This window comes from Notothenia rossii, assembly GCF_949606895.1.
Source record: "Notothenia rossii genome assembly, chromosome: 11".
Lineage (NCBI taxonomy): Eukaryota > Metazoa > Chordata > Actinopteri > Perciformes > Nototheniidae > Notothenia > Notothenia rossii.
The window spans coordinates 4,071,392-4,095,129 of record NC_136910.1 but is presented as its reverse complement, the minus strand read 5'-3'; the positions used below and the strand labels follow the sequence as shown (position 1 = coordinate 4,095,129).

The 23,738-nt window shown below is 41.0% G+C and overlaps 1 protein-coding gene across 2 annotated transcripts; it reads right to left on the bottom strand.

Annotated features, from left to right (window-relative positions):
- Window positions 1-1,392: 1,392 nt before the first annotated feature.
- Window positions 1,393-21,361, bottom strand: vstm4b (V-set and transmembrane domain containing 4b). 2 transcript variants are annotated; one of them, XM_079660571.1, is made up of 8 exons: window positions 21,238-21,361; window positions 18,737-19,144; window positions 8,692-8,745; window positions 8,379-8,486; window positions 7,136-7,169; window positions 6,926-7,050; window positions 4,718-4,782; window positions 1,393-4,106 (listed from the first exon to the last, which is right to left on the bottom strand). In XM_079660571.1, the coding sequence occupies exons 1-8, from the start codon at window positions 21,287-21,289 to the stop codon at window positions 3,981-3,983; spliced, it is 972 nt and encodes a 323-aa protein (XP_079516697.1). In that variant the 5' UTR covers window positions 21,290-21,361; the 3' UTR covers window positions 1,393-3,980. The 2 variants fall into 2 exon arrangements, with proteins under 2 accessions (XP_079516697.1, XP_079516698.1); XM_079660572.1 differs by lacking the exon at window positions 8,379-8,486.
- Window positions 21,362-23,738: the final 2,377 nt, after the last annotated feature.

Below are 23,738 nucleotides of genomic sequence, written 5' to 3'. Positions count from 1 at the left end.
ACTGTAACCACACAGGACATTGGTTGTAGACTGTGTGTTTGCTATGCAATGTATTTCTATGGATTGAGACGATGGCATGCATGAAACACAACAAGCGCAGACACACGCAAGCTTTAACAATAGGTTTGGATGTGTCGCTGGTGACATCAGGTCTTTTTAAGGGAGCGTCTGCAATGCCTGATGAATTGCTTTCAGACAGGAAACCAACAGTCGGTTTATTCTACAAGTCTTTCTCCAAACATGGGATTTATTTAAACCCTTTTCTCAATTTCTAGGGAGATTAACAACAGGGGATTAGGGGAACAAACTAAATAGATCACTATGAAACTTCCCCAGTTCATTATTAAGACAATCATTTTCACATAAATAACATTTTGCGAAATTGGAACATTGTGGTGATTTGGGGAGAAATCAAGAGACAATTCGAACATATTAGTCAAATAAACGTTTTCTATTTTGCATGTTTTCCCACCGAAAGCCTGAAAGAATACATGTTGTCGAAGCAGAATGCCTTTTTTAAATGATGCTTTTTCCTGTAGTGTATTGCCTTTCATCTCTCCTTTCGTCCTTTTCATTCCTTTCCAAAAATCCCACCTACTTAAGCGTCGTTTTATTTACCTTACTGATCATATTTTCTTAATATTAAACCACTTCCCTCCAAACAAAGTCAACGACTGACCTGAGCCTTTGTGTCAACGGTGTGTTTTCTTTGTGGGTGAAACATTTGTATAAGACCGTTGGGGTTCCTTTTGTCCCACGCACACAGTGGGCTTCCTCTCTCTTTTTCCTTTCCAAAATAATTTGGAGGTCGGAGGAAAACTAAACCCAACGTTTAAATGTCCCCCTCTCTCATTACAGCGCCTCCACCACCACAGGACGAGCTGACGCCCCTCATGTCTCCTCTGAAAGTCTATGGAGTGAAAGATAACTGAGGTTTGATAACACAATACATATCGCGAGTTACAGTAAATGCATTTTAGTACGTGAGAAGCGTTTTAATTTCTTGTTGTAAAGTTCAGTCAGGAAGTGCTACTCATTACATTAGATCTGTAAAATAAAAATATACTTGTTGAACTAAGAGCATACATATTTAACGAGTTAATAGAGCATGGTAGAAGAAGGGACCTAGCCATATCACTTAAAAAACAAACCTTTTTTCAATGAGAGCAGAGACAGCTGTCCTGCAGGTTTTAAGCCTATAGAGATGAAGGGGATCAACTTGTCTGTTAAATCACATTTTACAAAGCCAGATGACGTGACCAGACGGAGAATATCACAAATTGTAAGTAGAACATTTTTTTTACAGAGAAAAGCAGTCACATTTTTCCGATGTTAAATCATTTGCACATGCTAAAACGCATCGTTAAAAACACCTCTCTGGCAGCAAACTGCTCACGTCCATTTTTATATTTATTTCACTTACTGATACAGACGAAATGTACAAAACAAAGTGGGGAGTTAGTGAATGCAGAGGTCAGTGTGGGCAGGGAGAGGGAAAGGAGAGAGGGAGAAGGAGAGGCGAAATTCACACACATGGTTCTCGTTAGTGGACTCCCATTAAGGACAATGTGGTCTGGAAGAAACTTTACATTTCACAGTCTAAGGGCATTTTAAGACACTTCTGCCCGCCACTGAAAAGTCACTTTCAGTCATTTATATATACGAATAAAACAAACTGTGCAACTGAAAATAGGCATAAGAGAACAATAGAAAATTGGAATGGTGTAAAAGGGACATTGATAGTGGTTTGTAATGTATACAAAGTGAACAATACATTTAAACATTTGCGGTAATAGTTAGACATCTGTATTTGTTGGTGTCCACTGGTTGGCAGCCATGTTGGAAGTAGGCTTTTGTCCTACTACTGATTGAGAGAACCACAACTCAACTTACTTGACATTTCCAAAGACATAGACAGCTGTCTTTTCGTGATGGTATACTGACTTTTTTACTAAATCAATACATGTCAGCTGTTAGCTACCTGGTGCCATGCGATTGTTCTTACGGCCCATCCTCCAAGTATTACAAAAAAAAGTTGTCATACAGCCCGTTATACCGAAAAAACGAAATGGCCAGTGTTCAGAAATCCATCCAACCAACAAAGACGACAAGCTAAAGTCAATCAGAGCCAGAGTCATGTTTGCGTCTGCGTTTTTTGGATTATTTTGAATTCGGACAAATTGGCCATCGCTACAATCCCCAGCTAGGGGACATAGTTAACATAGTTTAAATATATTAAAAAAATACCACATGTAGATCCATTTTTAAATGTTTACCAGAAGAATCAAATACATTTACTTGGTGACTAAATACTCTAAATATTGGTTATCAGATAAGAAGCTGGTTTAGCTAAAGTTTGACGTAAAGGCTGGACTTCCGATGGCATGCAGCGAAAAGTGAGAGTTATATCTGCGGAGGGCTTCATCCGCATGGATTATTCCAATCAATACATGTCAGCTGTTAGCTACCTGGTGCCAGGCAGTTGTTCGAATGGCCCATAACAATTTTTTAAATGTCCAATTTCCATTTGACCTACTGCCTGTTATTCCGGCCATTGATCCGAAATATATCCAACCAACTAAGACAACAAGAAACAGCCAATCAGAGCCAGAGTAGGGCGGATCATGACGGCGCTATTGTGGGGACGGTTTTTGGTAATTTCGGAATAATGGGCCATCAAACAATCCCCAGCTATGACTTAAAATACCACATATAAGTTGATTTTTAAATCTTTTACTGAAGAGACAAATCATTTTAGTTGGTGACTGACTACTCTAAATATTGGTTATCAGATAAGTAGCTAGTTTAGCTAAAGTTTGACGTAAAGGGTGGACTTCCGATGTCATGCAGCGAAAAGTGAGATTCATATCTGCGGAGGGCTTCATGCATGGATTATTCCACATGAGATAGTGGAGGCCTTGGGGGAAGGGAGGGTGCCTTTACGTCTGGGTTTCAAGTTCAGTGACGAAAAAGCTCTCCTTTGCTTTTCCATGCCTGAATCCAAAGGATCATTCAATGGAAAAAGAAGCACTAAGCACTTTCACACTCAGACTCACGGAGAGTGAGGAAGAGAGGAGATCGTATGAGAGAACGCAGCCGATATGAAATCTTATCTCAAACAACGAAATCAGCTTTAAATTTGAAGTAGACATTAACGTGAAATAGTCCAGACACAGTTTGTAAAGTGTCCCTGTTTGTAGATCAGGTGCCGCATAGTTTGAAACAAATTGAATGTATAGTATGAGCCTTTTTTAGGAGTAAGTCTAAATGGATATCGAGCCTGGACGTGACTCCACCCTCGGATGTGAACGCTCTCGCTAACGGCCTGTTTAGTTGATGTTGGCACCAGATGAAAGAGCTTGGTCTCGCGTACTTGACTCTGGGTGAGGTCGGTGGGCTAATAGCTATTTAAATATCAACTCTGTGGAGACGTGGTCTTTATGAACTGCAGGCTGACTCACAGAAACACAAAAAAACATCACATTTTAGAAATAGACCTCCTTAACAATATGAGATATCTTGAATCTACTCTCTTTCATTAGAAGATGGTTTCCCCACAATTCAATTAAAAGGTGAGTGTAGCCAACTAAGAAATGTCAAAACAACGGTGGTGTTGATGATCACATGCTCACATACTACACAATCAATCAGTATGCTGCCCGCTAAATCAACAAGTCAATATTTAATCTGTTCACATTTGAGTATCGTCCACGATGGACAAATCTGGTCTAAATCTGTGCACATTTAAAAAATATTGTGTTCCTAGTTTAAGCAACGCAGAGTTCAAACATTGGTGCAAAAAATGTCCCTTTGAATCAGAAAAGCAAGAACATATAAAATCCTATGTACACATTACGTCATCATTTTGACACATGACACATTTTGACGTTCAAAAACCGTTTGAATACAAAATAATACAGACTATAAATAGACAATGCTTTTTACATAAGGCACAGTTAGTAGTGGTGTGTGTGTTCGTCTCATAGCTGCTGCTCCCCAAACAGGATCTGAGCGTAAACAGTGCCGCCACACGACGCCTTGGGTTCAGGAATTGGTTTCACGAGATCCAGCTCAGCGTAGGTCAGATTCTCCTCCACTATCTTCGGCTGGAGGTGGAGGGAAAAGCAACAGAGGAGAAATAATAATGGAGGAGAAGGGGCAGAGGGAAAGGAAGTGGTATTTGTGGTTAGAAAATAAGCATGGATGTCGAACTCTTAACATTCATCTTGAACAGAACATGAGTACACACAGAACATCTTTTAAAACTCAAGTTAGCAAGCGGAGACTCCAAACAGTTAAATGTTTCTACTCTTTTTGGTTTCCCAAAGCTTTATAGGTTTGGGTTCGTAACATTCTAGCTGATGGCCACCGAACAAGAGTCTTGGGTTTAGGTCAATCTTCTATTGCCGTTAAAATACCAAGCTGCCACTTTATTCAAGTGACAATTTAAACCAAATTAAACCTCGGGTATGTGGCACATTTTATGACACTTTCTGGTACTTTTGATTACAGGCACATTCTAGTTGCTATCCATTCAATGTGGAACAATAACAATGCCTTGCTTGGTACGGTAGGTTTTAAGCAATGCATTCATGAACTATTCAAAATAATTTATCCGAAGTGATATAAGCCTCCCATATACAGTAGGTTAAAACATGCAGACATAAGTACTTGGTAGATTCCTTTAACACATATAAAAGTGGCATGCAGAACTCACCAGGACTACTTTTCTTGGTTGTGGTTTTAAAAGTTTGGGTTTCCGTGTTTTGTCTCCAATGGGAGCTGCAGGGACAAAACAAAATTCAGTGGTTTCGCAGGGGTCTGAAGATTTATTGTATATATTTATGTGTCGAACTATAACCAGACCTCCCATCATATTTATGTGTGAAACAAGAACCAGACCCCCATTCATAACCGCACACTTCGAAGTGTTTCAAACAGATAGTTATTGGATCAAAAGGAGCAGAAGTGGCAAATAACAGCAAAAATAAACGTCTGCCCTTCACCAGTAGGGAATTTAGGAATTTGGAAACTCTACCATATCACGACAATCATGAAGATGGTACTGAATTCGAAATAACTCCCGAAAGGTTTTTGACTTGGGTGGATAAAAATGATTTATTACATTCCCCATGGTGCTCCATAACTCGGGAGTTTATAAGTGTCAGGCGTTTGAGGTCAACATCCGGGGCGGATGTTGACCTCAAACGCCTGAATGTATTCGTGTTTAGAAAGCAAAGCAGAACAACACCTCAATTTGGACTCATGCTTTTCTGCTGGTGTTCCTCAGCAGAGGTGGGAAGTAGTGGAGTACAAATACTTTGTTACTGTACTTAAGTACATTTTTCTGGTATCAGTACTTTACTCCACTACTTATTTTTCTGGCGACTTTTTACTTTTACTTCTTACATTTTGAACACAAATACCTGTACTTTCTACTTCTTACATTTTGAACTCAAATACCTGTACTTTCTACTTCTTACATGTTGAACTCAAATACCTGTACTTTCTACTTCTTACATGTTGAACTCAAATACCTGTACTTTCTACTTCTTACATGTTGAACACAAATACCTGTACTTTCTACTTCTCACATGTTGAACTCAAATACCTGTACTTTCTACTTCTTACATGTTGAACTCAAATACCTGTACTTTCTACTTCTTACATGTTGAACACAAATACCTGTACTTTCTACTTCTTACATATTGAACTCAAATACCTGTACTTTCTACTTCTTACATATTGAACACAAATACCTGTACTTTCTACTTCTTACATATTGAACTCAAATACCTGTACTTTCTACTTCTCACATGTTGAACTCAAATACCTGTACTTTCTACTTCTTACATGTTGAACTCAAATACCTGTACTTTCTACTTCTTACATGTTGAACACAAATACCTGTACTTTCTACTTCTTACATGTTGAACTCAAATACCTGTACTTTCTACTTCTTACATGTTGAACACAAATACCTGTACTTTCTACTTCTTACATGTTGAACTCAAATACCTGTACTTTCTACTTCTTCCATGTTGAACTCAAATACCTGTACTTTCTACTTCTTACATATTGAACTCAAATACCTGTACTTTCTACTTCTTACATATTGAACTCAAATACCTGTACTTTCTACTTCTTACATGTTGAACTCAAATACCTGTACTTTCTACTTCTTACATGTTGAACTCAAATACCTGTACTTTCTACTTCTCACATGTTGAACACAAATACCTGTACTTTCTACTTCTTACATGTTGAACTCAAATACCTGTACTTTCTACTTCTTACATGTTGAACTCAAATACCTGTACTTTCTACTTCTCACATGTTGAACTCAAATACCTGTACTTTCTACTTCTTACATGTTGAACTCAAATACCTGTACTTTCTACTTCTTACATGTTGAACTCAAATACCTGTACTTTCTACTTCTCACATGTTGAACACAAATACCTGTACTTTCTACTTCTCACATTTTCCAAACAGGCTGGTTCCTTTAGTCTGAATGTGTGTTTGGTGGCGTGATCATTATTATTTAGAGTCATTGCGTGCCTATTGATTTGAACACGATCCGTGTATCCATCATTTCCTGGTCTTCTCTAAAGAAGAGGGACCAATGAAAACGTTGTCATGTTGCCGTTGGTCACCATGGAAACATTCATTAGCTAACAATGACATTATTGTTCTATTAATATAAAGGGAGGTCAGGTACTCTTTAAAACAGCTGCTAGTTATGGGTACTTTTTACTGAAGTACATTTCAAAGCCTCTTTACTTTGACTTGAGTAAAGAAGTTTAGTCAGTACTTCTACTTTCACCAGAGTATTTTTAAACACGAGTATCTGTACTTCTACTTGAGTAAAGGATGTGTGTACTTCTCTGTTCCTCACTGACAACATTGATCGACTCTTATTTACCTTTTGCTGGTATCTCTGGAGGTATCTCCTCTTGGTAGTCTCTGCTCCTCTTCTTTCTGTACCTCCTCTCTTTCTTAGGCAGAGCAGGAGACATGTTGAGCATGCTGGTGACGGTCTCTCCTGAGCTGTAGTGAGACCAGAATACAAGAAGTTAAGTGTCAATAAGAACATTTGAGCGTCTGTATACTTCTATGTGTGAGGACATCTTACCTGTTCTGAGAGCTTTTGACCAAGAGGTAATTATCTGCAGATATAAAAACACAACACATGTCATTTACAAAATATAGACTGAACTAGCAAAATGCATCGAAAGAAACAAGAGAGGTGTGTAAAGGAATGAAGATACAGACAAAGGAAATGATATAGAAACAGAAAGTGAAATGGAGACATCAGAAAAAGTCAGTACCGTAATTTTCGGACTATAAGCCGCAGCAGCTAAATTGAATGATGTGTACATATATAAGCCGCACTGGACTATAAGCCACAGGTGTTTTAATGTTTCATTACCATATGTAAGGGTTCGTGCACAGAGGGGATTGTCGGGAAAGAGATGGCTGTTTGAGGAAGCTCCCATTTATTAACATTTCAACAAACAAGTTGCATATTTGCATAACGTATTCAAGTGTTAGCATTTAGTGCAATAGTAGCTACAGAACATGTGCTGTGTAAACTGTACTGTATCACATAGCGTTTCAGACACACACACTTTTCAACTTTCAAACTTAAACGGTGCGCTCCCAGCGCACGTACCGGCAGTGATCTACAGCAGCGGTTTTCAACCAGTGGTACGGAGACAAACTGTCTCGCTCTCGTAATGTCTGTCTGTCTTGCTCTCGTTCTGTCTCTCGTACCACTCTCGGTTCCACTTTTACTTTTGCGCGCTACCTGTCTCACTCTTTTCCGGCCTCCAGCTTTTCCTGCTGGAGCCCGCCGCTTAAAGGTGGGGGGCGCGGACCGGCCATAGAGCCCATAGAGTTAAAGGTGGTGGACTGTAACCTGTAAAACCCATAGATTTAGGAGGTCCCCTAGTGGCCGTTAGCTGTAACAATCCATAGATTAGCCGCACCGTTATATAAACCGCAGGGTCGAAAAATGGGAAAAAAGGCGCGGCTTATAGTCCGAAAATTACGGTACTTATTATTCCGATGGCACATTTTCCCAAACTCCAAAAGTTTAAATTTGTTTCCCAATGGACGAGGCAAAAAGAGCATTTGTCCAATGGCCCGTAATCCATCAAAACAAACATCCGATTGGTCCACACATCATTCTTCATAATAATTAACCTTGTCCTACTGTTTGTTGAAAAGAGAATGAGCATTTTTTGGAGCAATGGCCGTTAGTTTCTTTGTGGGCTATTATACAAATGGACGATTGATCCAATTAGATACTTTTCGAGTTATGGGGCCATGGGAACAGTTGTCGGTCCAGGAGTAAACTTGATGTTGCTGCTAACCTTTTAACCTCTGCTTCCTCTGTATGTACTGACATGTTACTGTCACCGTGAACATGCACATACACAGCAAACCAACTGAGCAGATCAGCACTGCACACAGGTACACATCTGAAACACAAAAACATGTACACACACATCAGCCTGATGTCACTTTACGAAAGGTCTGAAGGGAAATCACAAGGACATGTTTTGCTGAGCTATTTCAAGACAGTCTACTTTGTCCTTTGGGTTGGAATATGTCTGCATGCCAAGGACCATACAGTGCATGTCCACCACAAACATCCACACACACACATACAAAATGACGGCTTACCTTCAAACAAGCTCCACAGGCTTTCTTTGGCTTTGGTGGCCGGTAGGACATGCACTACATGGAGAAAGAGAAGATAAGTATGTTAGGTCCATAGTCATCACTGTGGCCTCCCTGTCGCCTGATTACACACCGGCTGGAGTTTAAATAAAGCTAATTGTAGCCTCCTCCCTGCGTCTCTGAATCCCTGTCCAAGGGACTTCATTTGGAGGGTGAAATAACGCAGTTAGTTTTTGAGTTATGCATCTTAGTAAACCTTCTCCTCACATCCAGCGATGCATGGCGGTCTCACTTATTCTTCTTCCCTCCTCATGACTAACGAGGCAATTTTGTACCACCTCAGAATTTATTCTTTTTGTGACATCAACAACAAAAACATTGAGATCATTCAGATTGTTGAATTCGGAGTCAAAGCTATCTAATTAGCAAATGACATTGGTGACAAAATAAATTTAACTAAAACAAATGGCCCAGGATTCAAACTCGGGATGTTTCCATGACTTAAAAAACATTGTTTTTCATGCATAAGATGTTACCCGTTTCTGCTTCCATAACATCTTCAGTGGAAAAAAAACTCAAAAATACACGTTACGATTTTTATTCTAGAAACTCTATCCTTTGCTTCTGTCAAATTAAATCCTGAATCACACAAAAGGTGGTATAAAGTAATGCTAGGTAATCACATTTCGTAAAACTTGAAATCCGCCAAAAATGTAGTGAGACTTTGAGTGATCAAATCGCTTGATTCATGGTTTTTAGTATTTTTAAATGGATGTCTTTTCAGTGTCATCATATCTTACATGTCGTCATGTAAATCTCAGCTTGAAGCAAATAACTGCGACACCACAAAAACATAATTTTATCACCGGTGGGGAATCAAAGGCATGTGAACGCAGCTTTAATCTGCGTATGAGAATCCCAGTTATGTGCTTCTCGTGTCCAAAGTGTCTGAGAAAATGTGTTTCCCTGAATCTCTCACACACACACACACACACACACACACACACACACACACACACACACACACACACACACACACACACACACACACACACACACACACACACACACACACACACACACACACACACACACACACACACACACACACACACACACACACACACACACACACACACACACACACATGCCAATGTCTGTTCACAGTAGCTTTCCTTCTGGGCGTAGGGATACATAGAGAGACAGCCTGATCACACACACACACACACACACACACACACACACACACACACACACACACACACACACACACACACACACACACACACACACACACACACACACACACACACACAGTAGTCTTAACACGGCTGTTCTCTCGCTGTGCTGGTGGCAGGAAGCTTGTGAAGTGACACCCAGCAGGGCATCTTGAAATACCCCAAACCACCAGAAGCTGACGACTGGAGACTTTCCCACAGGAAGACTGTCTCTGCTGACTGGAGGAGTTTCTGCTGATTGAATCTACAAAGTAGCAGCGATTAAGTGGATCCTCCCTGGACAGTTGTTGTGTACAAAACTAAAGCATAAACTCTAAAAACTAGTGTACAAATCTACAAGAAGTAGCCAGAATCTTCAAATCACTTCCTTTGGAGATTGATTTCCTGTTGCAGTATATAAACAAATTTGCTATTTTACAAATAAGACATTTAAAGTGGTCAAAAATATTTCAGAGTAATGGCTGTGGAGGTACATTTGATGTATCGTTCGCAACAGAATTGGCCAAAGTGATTTTTTAGCGAATAAAAGGTGATTGTAAACTCGGAGCGTGAATGTTGCAAATATGGCGTTCATCGGAGTATCTGTGGAAACTCAACATGTATATTTTCTAGTTTCTTGTTTATCTTTACATTTTTATTGTACAATGCCATGTCTTTTTATGCTGCTGCAACACAAACATGTCACAAATTGGAATCAATAGACACTTTTATCCAAAGCGACTTACATACTCAATACTGTGGGCAATACCCACAGGAGCAATTTGGGGTGAAGTGTCTCAGGGACACAACGGGGGTTTGAACCCCAACGCGCAACACCAACGCACAACCCACTGCGCCACACGCCTCCGCTTATCTTATCTTAAAAGCCTCTCTCCCGGCACAGTCACTTAGGTTGGAGTCAGACTTTCTCCTAGTTGTTTGAAATGACAGATGATTTAATTTAAAAACCCCGCCCTCCCTCCAGAGTCAATTATTCACAGCGTAACTCCCGATAACATCCGTGACGTTTATGTGGTGTTTTGGTCCCGGTTCTGCTCTGCTCTGTCAGTGAGGCAGCTGTACATCTTGGAATAATCAGAAACGGGATGAATCTGGTGTTCTGTGTGTCTCATCTAGAGAATGGCTTCTTTTTAAAAAGCTACTGCAGTGGAAACATTCACACACACATCTTTTTGTTCATCAGATCCACAGAGACTGAGTTTCAGATTTGTGGCTCAACAAACCCAACACTGTAAACATGAATACACAGAAATGTTCTGGAGTGAATAATGATCCTCTGTGTCTGTCTCGCCTCTAATTTACTGTATTATAAATGACGGGATGTTTTGTGTCTTTACAAAGCTTTGAATGGTTCACCCTTTAACTTCCTGTTGCTTCCTTTTCTTCGTAGAATTAGCATATATTGGTAAAAGAATGTTCCCTATAATGGCGATGTACATAGGCCTAGTTTGTTGGCTTTTAAAAAAAACTACAGAGATGTTTGTGACCCCAAAAACGGCAATATTTTTAGTTATTTTCTTGAAAAGATGCTAATAAACTACTTTATAAGTAGCATATATAATTACAAATACTCAATATGTCACTCTAATGGCAATTTACATACGTCTATTAACGTTGGATTTTAAACAATTACTCCAGAGATGTTTGTGACCCCAAAAAAACAGCAATATTTCAGATTCCTATTTCATTGTAAAGCTGCCGATCCATCCAAGTACTATTCATTATGCTATAACGTTGAATATTGTAATATTACTTGGACTAAATAAACAGATATGAACGTGTATTCAGTTCTGCTTTTTTCTGCTGCTCTCAGTACAGCTCTAAAATATAACAAAATGCTCGTTCAATACAAAAAATGAAAGGAAATTACTTCCAACATTTGCTCAATATGTCACTATAATGGCAATCTACATAGACCTATTTTTGTTGGCTTTTAAAGATCCCATGTCATGCTTTTCTGGTTATCACCCGTCCCCTTGTGTGTTATGAAGGTTTTTCTGCATGTAAACGGTCTGCAGAGTCACTAACCCTCAAAGTACACCCTGTAGCGAGTAAAACTCTAACACAGAGAAGACCTGTCTATGCTGCCCCAGAACGCCTCGTTGGACATTTCTCTTTTTCCATTGTTTACTTCCTGGGTACAGTGACGTATTTCGGGTATAGTGACGTTACGTCCGCGGAGCCGTTACGTTTGGACCAATCCGCGGACTTCCTCACACACACACACTCGGCGGGACGTTGCGAGGCTAGCTGCTGCGATGAGCAGGACAGTGTGAGCCGGCTCACTGGTGTGGGGTCGGCGAGACACCGCGGAACTCAGCCTGAGCACACACACAAACTCCCAGCCAGGCTGCGGGTGCGTGTGTGTTCGGGCTGGTTTCGGGCTGGGTTTCGCTGTCTCGCAGACGGCGACTGGGCTCACAGGGAGGGAGGGGGAGGGGGGGCAGGAGCTCCAACAAGCCGTTCAGGACAGAGAGTGAATACACATACTATACAGAGATGCTGTATGAGAAATGTGAGTTTGGAAAATTGAACAATATAAATCTATTCTAGTAGACCTCAACAATGGATTTATGATCAGTAGAAGTGGCCATGACACGGGACCTTTAAAGAAAACTTCCGAGATGTTTGTGACCCCAGAACGGCGATATTTCAGATTTATTCTTCTTGTAAAACTGCCAAAACAATACTATACTTAAACCCACGCCACATCCGTAATTCGTGCACCTCTCCCTGCTCTCTCCAGGCACTCTTGTTAACTTGCAGTCGCCCACATGTGCTAAAGAAATACCCAGCGATCCAGTTTGTTTATGCCAGGAGGAGGCTGAGTCCACTCTGCCCTCACTTTCCCTGCCGAACCCTGTGACCCCTCAGCATGTGTTTGTTATAGCAGCAGTCGGTAGAGTAATGGGAGTTCTGTGCGATTGTGGAAACACCTGGTCACCTAATGTTATCCGACCACAGGAATTCCACTTCTTAGACGTCACAAAGACACACATTTGTGCACAGAAAGTCCCAGTGATCTGCTGTTTCTCATGTGAAGTGGGGTCCAGGAGCAACGGTCCCACAGGGGTTTCAACTGAAGCTGATGTTTATCATGGCTGTCAAGCGGTGGTGTTGATACTGGGAGGGAAAACCACCGCCTGCTGCTCTGCTGGATAGAAATAGTGCAGTTTTCCAGTGTTGTTGGAGCCATTACAATTACTCAATCTAGACCCTGGAGATTGTTTTGTTTAGGGAACTCATAGGGTGACAAAAATGAACATTTTAGCTTTGAGTTTCCCCTGATTTCAATGGATTAAAATTGATATGGGTAGGGCAACCCAAAAGCTTGCATGACAAACTGGGAGTGTGAAGGCTGAGAGATGGGAGAAATGGTCTATTAAGAGATGCTAATCAGTTGCATTAGGGGAAATGTAGGATCCAGCATTTTTTAAAGTGGACCTATCATGCTATATTTGAATAATATAGTGTAGGACCATACCTATATAAGACATATTTATACTTTTTATTTTTCAAAATATCAAACAGATCATGCATTTTAGCCAGTCCTCATTTCGCTCAATTTAACACTGTCTTTGCATCATGGGCTGATTCTGTGAGAACAGCACCATCTACAGGCCTGGCATATGTACTACAGCGTCTCCAGCGCTTTCCAACGGCAATGTCCGTGGCTGTCTCCTCCTGATTGCTGGAGTTGGCCCAATAGCCGTAGCGCCACTTCTGTGACGTCATAGAAGTGTTCAAGTCTGGATCAGTCTGTATCAGATCCGTTGAAGCCCCTTTTTAAGAGATTTGGGTATGGAGGAAAATAGAGAGGGTTGTGTTTTCTGACACTTGGTGAGTTCCCTGGAACACCGGGGACACATGTTCATGTAGAAAAGACGTACACAAGTGCATTTTGCATGATATGTCACCTTTAAGCTAAACACCAACTAAGAACTCACTCATATCTCAGGCAGTTTTCCTTCGAGTTTGACTATTCATTTTATATATGAGTCTAGCTTGGAGATCATTTTGTTTCTCCTGAATTTATTACTTTAATTTAGACTTAAATGGACGAGTTGACAATGACCTGTACGACAAATTGGGGGTAAAAAGTTTCTAACAAAAAGAACTATCGAACAAAGGTTGCATATTTTCAGAAGGGGACTATACAGCATTTCATTTGAGCTAAACTCCAGATATCAGAATATCTCACAACTTTTGGAAGTGCAATATATAATGAGTGAAGTGCACCTATTAACAGATCTGTACCTGATATGACATCCCTTACTTACCAAAAAAGTTGTTCTTTCACAAAAAGCTTCTTCTATACTTCTTATCAGTCACGCAAAATTGACTTTTGAAACTTGTACTACCGGAAAACCGATGATGAAAAGTCAAATTTAGATCAAATAAATGTAGTCCTAGCTTTAATCGACCACAATTACTTATTTATCCATTTAATAAAAAAAGAAAGGGATTTACAGACGTGACGTACAGATGTTGTCTGTCTGTAACAAAAACATAGGTGTGCATAGAAATAAAGCATTTGGTCCAATTTGAAAGCACCAAAGCTTATAAAGGAAATCCATTTATAACCAATAGGAAATCCAAATGACAAGACCTGTGTTGAGAGGTATTTTGGGCTTCCTTTATTTTCCTCTGTATTGCCATTCATGTCATAATTGCAGTATTCATTCAGAAATGTCACAGTAGCTTTATTTATTAATATCTCAGAAACCACAAAGGGCCGGCGGTTCCTCGGATGGAAATAGCTCTCCACGTCCTCGACCTCAGAAGAGCCAGACAGCGTCCACTCTACTGTCACTGCAGACAAACACTCCAGCTTCACCTTCCTTCAGCACAACTACCTCTTGTTCCAGTTCTGCTGAGTCTCTCCACACTCGGTCTGCTCTACTTCTGGGAGGGAAACTCTTTGTCAGAGCCAATGTCAACACTCTGGGCCCAGACTTGGCTCCGGACACCCCGAAAAGTCACAAAACCGGTAGGAACACTTTCATGGAAAAAGTGGTGAGCAACGTCTAGTGCTGTTGAACTCTCAGTTATACAGCATTGAACTTAAAAACAAAAGGAATTGTCTCTAGATTGTTGCAAAGATGACGTTTTGAATTTCTTACTTTCAAGCATCAATTTCAAAGAAAATCAAGCAGTTTTCTGCTGATATTTGACGCAACACAGCACTGACTAAACCTACATCCAACTCATGAAGGTTTCTGCGTTGAATGTGACGGCCCATCCACACAGCAATGTTAAAAAATCTTGAAAATCTTGGAGGTGGGCGTGTCTGAAAGCTTGGGGATTTTTAGCGAGCAACGCGACCAACAACCAATCACATGAATATCCCGCCCCCGACATACAAAGCAAAAAACCCCGGGGCTTTTATGCGAGCAATATATAAATATATATAAACTCCCCTAACAGGCGAAAACCTACCAGTTTCACCCACTGTCTCTGCCACCTCCCTCCATGCCTGGTTCCTCCGGTTTGTATCCCGGTAAATAGTTCTGGTCGTAAAGAACCGGGGGATTTGCTACCGTCATTTCTGGTTTGGAATATGAGGAAATGAACTGCGGTCTGGCTCTCCCAGCTTGCACGCGGTTTGATTGGCTAGCGCTTGTACTGTCAGATTTGCATAAACGGGATTTGATTGGCTGACGCTTCCAGCTCAGCTTCAAAAGTTGAACATTGCTCAACTTTTGAAGCCCGAAAATCCCGGAAATCTTCACTTTGCTTCCCCACAATGCAGTTCGGCGAAAAGCGAGGCAACGTGACGTCACCCTCATTCAAAGTGAATGGGCAGAAGCGTTGGAAGATTTTGTAACGCTGCTGTGTGGACGGGCCGTGAGTAAAGCTCTCTTGAAAAAAGCTTTTAACAGAAAGTGACACATTTCCAAGCTGTTAGGAGTAAACTGATTAAGATTAGCATCACTATTCACAAAAACCAGATCGTCCTCCTCTAAAAACGGACAACATCCCAGTTCTATCAACTCAACGTATGCAATAACGTTGTTCAATATCGCAATATTACTTTGAACAAATACACAGATATTAACGTGTATTCAGTATTGCCTTTCTGCTACTCGAAGTGTACCGCTAAAATACAATAAATTGCTCCGTAAATAAAAAAATTAAAGGAAATGACTTCCAACAATATTTGATTGAACATGAAGGACACAAAAAATACTACATTTGAAATTACCTTTTTTTTAATTACTGATACTCTCTTTCAACTAAATCTCAACGGTTTATCCCACAAGTTGATGACAGTAGTCTAGTTTGAACCCATTCACAAGCTAAACAACTGTTATATAGAAACACTAGAAAGTTAGTATGAGATAACGTTCTTCCCTCTTATGAACTAGCGACGTTAGCTCATTTGGCTAGCTAGGTAGCTACAGCTAACATGATCTGCTAGCCACAATTTAGATTTCAGCCATCCAAGTGATACTTGCTGGCTATAAATGCGAAGACTAGCTGCCCTTGTGTACTAAGCTCTTACTGTAATTGATGTTTGACAGATTGCGTGGTAAATGTGCCCTAATTATAACTGCAAATCAAATATTCTTTTGCGAGGACGTAGAGGAAAAACTGTAGGTTTCTGGTAGCCGTGGATTTGTCATTCGTTCCGTTGTGTGAGCGTCTCCTGTGTCAGCGGCGGTGGCATTGAAACCTCACACTCTCTGCTCTGCTCTGCTCCAAGATCAAGTACTCCAACTCAAAGCCACAACTTATTGAGATGGAGGATCCTTTTAACCCCAGCTCCTAACCAATGACAATTCCCGTCCCAAATCAAAAGCAGGACAGGGGCTCAGCGAACCCTCTTCACTGCCTCTTCAGCTCTTCACACAGATGGATTAGATCATCCAGATGTGGTAAAAGAAACTACTGAAGATGCAGAACTGCACCCAAGGACACACTGTCTCTGCTGTTTTCAGTCTAGAGTTATCACCATTTTGGATTATTTGGGGGTCTTCTTTAGGTCTGCAAGTCTGTGAACATCGCCTAATTTGCTTTAAACTGATATTGGCTGAGTTGGCACATGCCCCTTTTCTTTCCATTCATATTCTTGTATTCTAAATTAGAGATTATTCAACTAAAGCCTCCAACAGTTTCATGAGCTCATCAGCAGCAGTCTCAGTTGAAAGATCTCTGCAGACAAGCCTGGCATCGGTGCAAAAACTTCTTTGCGGTTTTTACTATTATCAAAAGAGCATCTGTTGTGGTTTCAGAAATAGCTGTTAAGTCACCGCCCTGCACCATCAAACGCAGTGATGTCATTCTGAGAGAAACTAGGCATCAGCTACTGGTTTCTTCTTCCAACGAGGGATTAGGAGCAGAGGTTCCCCATCGGATTTTGGCTTAAGACCCCAATTTCTGATCTCACTCCACTTTCTTTTCAAACTTGAAATGAAAGGAAACCCCACGAGAAACTCAACAATGGGTTCCACCTCCAGGCTATGTCCTAATAGTAAAATACACGTTCACCAATTCTGGAATAGGGCAAAAGGATGTGGAATAAATCTACTAGCTATCAAGTAGTATCTGAAGGACTTTGAGAAAATGATTAAATTGTATGTATTTTTGATAACGGATGGCTAGAAGTTGTGTTTAGTTGTAACTAATGTTAAGTTCAGAGATATCTGTACTTCAGGATTTTCTGTTGAATCAGTTCTAATGAAACCCGAAGAAGCCGCTCAATCGTACATAAATACGTCATCATTATATACATATTGTATATGAAGTACCAAAAAAGTACGAGGTTCTATCCAAAACTTTTTCGGATGCAAAACCATAAAATTCAAGTCGAAGCGAGCAAACTATAAACTGTAGTTGAAGGTCACTTTTTAAAACATTTTTCATAAAAACCCTTTTGGTAAATGAAACCTTTAACCCTCCTGTTGTTTTCGGGTCAAATCTGACCGATTCACTACTTTCATCAATCAGAACATTTTTGTTTTACGTTCAATTGCATTAAGGCTTCATGATATCCTTCTCAGTAGACATTTGAACATATACAATTGCTGATCACCACTTTCATTGCATTTTGGATGATTTAGTCAACTTTGTAACACCCATGGTGTTCCCGGACCGCCATAAAGAAAAGGAATTAGTAACCATCCGGATCAGATAACACACACACACACACACACACACACACACACACACACACACACACACACACACACACACACACACACACACACACACACACACACACACACACACACACACACACACACACACACACACACACACACACACACACACACACACACACACACACACACACACACACACACACACACACACACACACACACACACACACACCATGTGACCACAGTAGTCTTAACACGGCTGTTCTCTCGCTGTGCTGGTGGCAGGAAGCTTGTGAAGTGACACCCAGCAGGGCATCTTGAAATACCCCAAACCACCAAAAGCTGACGACTGGAGACTTTCCCACAGGAAGGCTGTCTCTGCTGACTGGTTTGAAAGGGTGTTAAATGAAATTTGGTGATGATTAATGGTTTTTGTGTGTAAATGTAATAGCAGTTAAAACAGGACCGGTCATATTTGACCACGAACACCAAAGTAAGGGGGGGGGGGGGGGGGGGGGGGGGAACGAAGACAATAGGAGGGTTAAGAAACTCTATAAGAATTCATTTGTACAAGTTAAGTCCAATGCTTCTTGCCTGTCAGACATTTTTTCCTTGACATCTTATCTGTTACTCTACAAATGTGAAGAATGGTGATGCTCTAGAGCTCTTGCTTGGCAAATATTCCAAACCATAGGTTCAGCCTCACCTCTGAGCTCAGTAGCGGCGGTGCAGTTCGACGAGGCCTTCCAGCGGTCCTGGTGCTTTTTAAACTCCTGCACCCGGCACATGTAGAGTCCTCGATCCCCCTCGGACACATTCAGGATCACCAGGTCAAAGATCTTCCCCTGCTTCACCACCGTCAGCTTCAGTTTGGGCCACGTGAAGCTCTTCGTGTAGTTCCCGTAGAAGCGTGCCTTCCTCATGTTGACGCGGGCGATGAGGAGTTCGTCCTCTGGTCGGTCCGTGCCCGCGGGCAGGAACGTCCATTTCACCACCGGCAGAGCGGCGTTTCGTCTCCGCTGGGACACAACACAGGAGAGCGTGATGTTTTGACCCTCCTGGGCCACCGTGAAGGGGTAAGGGGTGATGGTGACGTTAATGGCCGAACACCAATCTGGAGAAGACGTACACAAGTTATTTAAAGGTCACCTATTATGCAATATCCACTTCCTCATGTCTCTTCTACATCAACATGTGTCCCCTCTTCTTCATGTCTCTTCTACATCAACATGTGTCCCCTCTTCTTCGTGTCTCTTCTACATCAACATGTGTCCCCTCTTCTCCATGTCTCTTCCACATCAACATGTGTCCCCTCTTCTCCATGTCTCTTCTACATCAACATGTGTCCCCTCTTCTTCATGTCTCTTCTACATCAACATGTGTCCCCTCTTCTTCATGTCTCTTCTACATCAACATGTGTCCCCTCTTCTTCATGTCTCTTCTACATCAACATGTGTCCCCTCTTCTTCATGTCTCTTCTACATCAACATGTGTCCCCTCTTCTTCATGTCTCTTCTACATCAACATGTGTCCCCTCTTCTTCATGTCTCTTCTACATCAACATGTGTCCCCTCTTCTCCATGTCTCTTCTACATCAACATGTGTCCCCTCTTCTTCATGTCTCTTCTACATCAACATGTGTCCCCTCTGTGTAAAGAGACTCTGAAAGTTTCAGGAACAAAGATTCTCTCTCTTTTTGATCCATTTCTATAAAAACCTGTCTGAAAATGAGCTGATCAGATTTTGGTCACTTTGTGATGTCATAACGATTTGATGTCTTGTGTAACCATTAGCCAATCCGCAACCAAGGTACTTCCTGTCTTTCCACTCCACAAATAGCTGGTTTCCTATAGTTTAGTGTTTCATTGTGTACTCTGCTTTGAGTCATTTTCAAAGATAATTTAAGTATGCTCGAACATGCCTAAAGACACCGAACACATACTGACGCCAGGTTTCAAAGATAATCGTGTAGTAATAGCCTGATATTGTGACAGGCCTCACCTCAGTTTTTGTCCCGGTCAATAATGATCTGTTCATTCATGCTACGATTACACGTTGTATCCAACATGGAGGGTTCTGAGAGAAACGTTTGTTCGTCCAATCATGGGGTTAAGTTCCCAACATATTAATGCAACTGGCAAATGAGTTGATAGATATTTAAAGCTTGAGCTGAGTTCCAGACAAAGTACCGACCAATTAACAGTTCCCAAAATAAAAATCGTACTATGAGGATTTGCATTAAAGTTGAGGTACAATAACCAGCCTAACAAATAAAGTTAAAGGTTGTTCTACGAATAAAAGTAATCTCTGATATCCATACATTCCACATCTGTAACGGGGCCATTGTTGCTCAACAGTATTCTCCCGTCTCGCTGACAGCCGTATTGTTTTTGGCCGGTGACGACAGACGTTGGATGAATTTTGAGGAACGAACTTTACTGCTGCATGTGTTGCAATATATCAAACATCTGTTCTTCCAACGTTTCACAATGCACACTTCACACATAGGCATTTCACTGGGACACACATTTTACTGTTTTACAGCTCAGTATGCAATTAAAACATTTGTTACAGTTTTGTCTTTCATTAAGAGCGACAGAACAAAACAATGAAAGGATAATTCAGTGGCAGAAAAGCGTTGTTTGCTGACTTTGAACTCTTAAACTGCTCAATTAAATAATCTCTTTTGACAGAAGCTCACTCAAATTGCCATAAATTAATATAGAAGTGCTCCGATTTACTTTGAACACCACCAATTTTCACTTTGGAATTGACTCATATTTTCAAACACAAGCAGCTTTTTAAAAGAGACTTGCCGACACCCTGAAACTTATGTTAGCAGAAACTAGTAAAGTATGTAAAGAAATGTCAGGGAGGCTGTGGCTCAGTGGATAGTGTGCTAGACTTCAAATCAGGGAAGTTTGAGTCCCACTGCTGTCAGCATGTCGTTGTGTCCCTGAGACACTTCACCCCAAATTGCTCCTGTGGGGATTGTCCACAGTACTGAATGTACGTTAGTCGCTTTGGATAAAAGAGTCTAACAAATGACATGTGATGTAATATCAGTTGACAATCCTATTTTATAAAACGACTTTTCTCCATCTCATCAACATTTTTACATTTTCAGCAAAGTTTCTCAGAAGAAAATTGGAAAACATTTTGTCTCTCACCGCCACATCCACTTCAAACAGAATAAACATTTCTTACCTCCAAGCAGGGCTCGAGTGAGGAGAGCGAAGACCACAGAGGAGATCTTCATTTTCCACGGCTGCAGCCTCCATACAGTCCCAGCTAAATGCCTCTGAAGGAAAGAAGCCCCAGGTTTCCTCCTCCTCCTCCTCCTCCTCCTCCTCCTCCTCCTCCTCCTCCTCCTCTTCTTCTACTCTTTTTTTCTTCCCCCAGCTGAGGAGTGTAATATGAAACATTGGGCGCACTGTTTCTACTCAGAACCTCCCTCTGCCCCTCCCCCCACTCATGTCACACACAACACATTTGGGCACGCACGCGCACACGCACACACACACACACACACACACACACACACACACACACACACACACACACACACACACACACACCCCCACACACACACACACACGAATGCATGCATGCATAGAAACAGACAGGTGAGCATGTGCATGTGCATGGACACAAACACACACACACACACACACACATCTGCTTTTGGCGAGTGAGTGGGAAATGCAATTTCCTGTGCAGGATGGGGGGGGGCAGGGAGGGAGGGGGGGTGGTGTTGTTGAGATTGACGCCGAGAAAATCACACTTCCAGCTGTGGAGGACAGCGGGAGCAGAGCAACACCAGGAATACACACACACACACACACACACACACACACACACACACACACACACACACACACACACACACACACACACACACACACACACACACACACACACACACACACACACACACACACACACACACACACACACACACACACACACACACACACACATTATAATATTGATTTATTAGAGTTTATATACCAAAAAGGTACTAGTATGTATATTAAAAAGACCTATAATAATAAACTGTGGAGTCAAATTACAAATATTAAGACCCTTAAAGAACAAATGTCCATATATTAACCCAGCCGTTTGAATCCATTGGCATTATAGAACAATATTTATATCAGGCTTTCAATCTAGAGAGAAAATGTGTAGTTTTAAAGATTTTTCACCAAATTGAGCCATTTTTCTCACGTTTGCCCTGTTGGACAAATACATGCTATATTACCAGCTTTGTGTATTAAAAAAAAAAAAAAGCCTCAAATCAATACTTATATCCCAGACTGTGAGAAGAAAAAAAGACCTTAAGCATTTAGTTTACATAAAATAATTCAGCTTTTGTTGGGTTTTTAAAAACAGTTGCATTATGTAAACAAAGGTGCATTTAAGGGTTTAAGACCATTCAGAAAGTCAATACACATTTTCAAGTTATGATCAGGATGAGTCACAGAAAGAGATACACTCAGTGGAACCGGGGAATAATATTAATATATAAGATTGTATGGCAGTTGTTTGACACAGGTAGACTTTCGTTCCACCTCTACAGACATCAGAGAGACTTCTTTTGGGTTTGTTAAGAGTGAAAGTTGCTGAATGATATTGAAGTGTTAAAGCCCATAATAGATAACTCAAGTCTCTACAGTGTCTCCATTTATCTGTCCCTCTCCTGTAACAGGACCCCACAGTGAATCTTTGTCAGCTCGGGGTTTTTGGGACACTCTTCTGGCTTTTATTAAAACTCAGAGTGCGGCGCTGCGAGGATCTGGGACACTTTTGATGAACAGATAATAAAGTAGACGGTCTGCGGGGCCTCAGAAGTGCTTTTAGTCTGGCGACAGTTTGATGAACATGAAGTCCACTTAACCAAACCTCTTTACTTTCAGCCTGCGGGGCAACGTGTTATATTGGATTCACTGAATTGGGACTCTGAATCTTTTTGCTTGTGAATTATTTTTGCTTATTATCAGTTCTGTAAACCGATATTTTCTGATTCTTGTACGTCAGAATAAAAGACAATAGACTTTTTTCACAACCCTAATCCCTAACATTCCTAATTTTTAACCTGAAAGAGCCGGTCTTGTACATTTGCATAAACCTAAGAAACCTAAGGACAACTGCAAATCCGTAATTGTGAGTCAACCTCACCTACAGTAAGGGTTAGGGTTTTCAGAACAACTAAAATGTCTCTATGCAGGTGTAGAAAATGTACTTACTTCTTATGCTCAAGAATATATTTAGAACCAAAATGTAGAACAAAAAATAAGACGTTGCATATTAAGTTACTTGTTAGACGCGTTTATCCAAAGCAACTTACTTACTCAATACTGTGGGCAATCCCCACAGGAGCAATTTGGGGGGAAGTGTCTCAGGGACACAACGACACGCTGACTGCAGTGGGGTTTGAACCTGTGCTCCCCTGAACCGAACACCAACGCACCATCCACTGCGCCACACACCTCCCTCTTGTCACTACTGCAAGCGGTGCATGAGATTCTAAACCCAATCTCAGACAATTTTTCCTTAACAGACAAATCCAAATAAGTGAATTAAGTAAGTAAGTCATGAGTTGTAGCGTTAAAAAAAAAAAAGGGGGGGGGGGGGGGGAATATTACATTTCGATTATTTTGAATGACATAGGGATTGCATGCTTCATTATTCTGGTTTTGATCCAAACA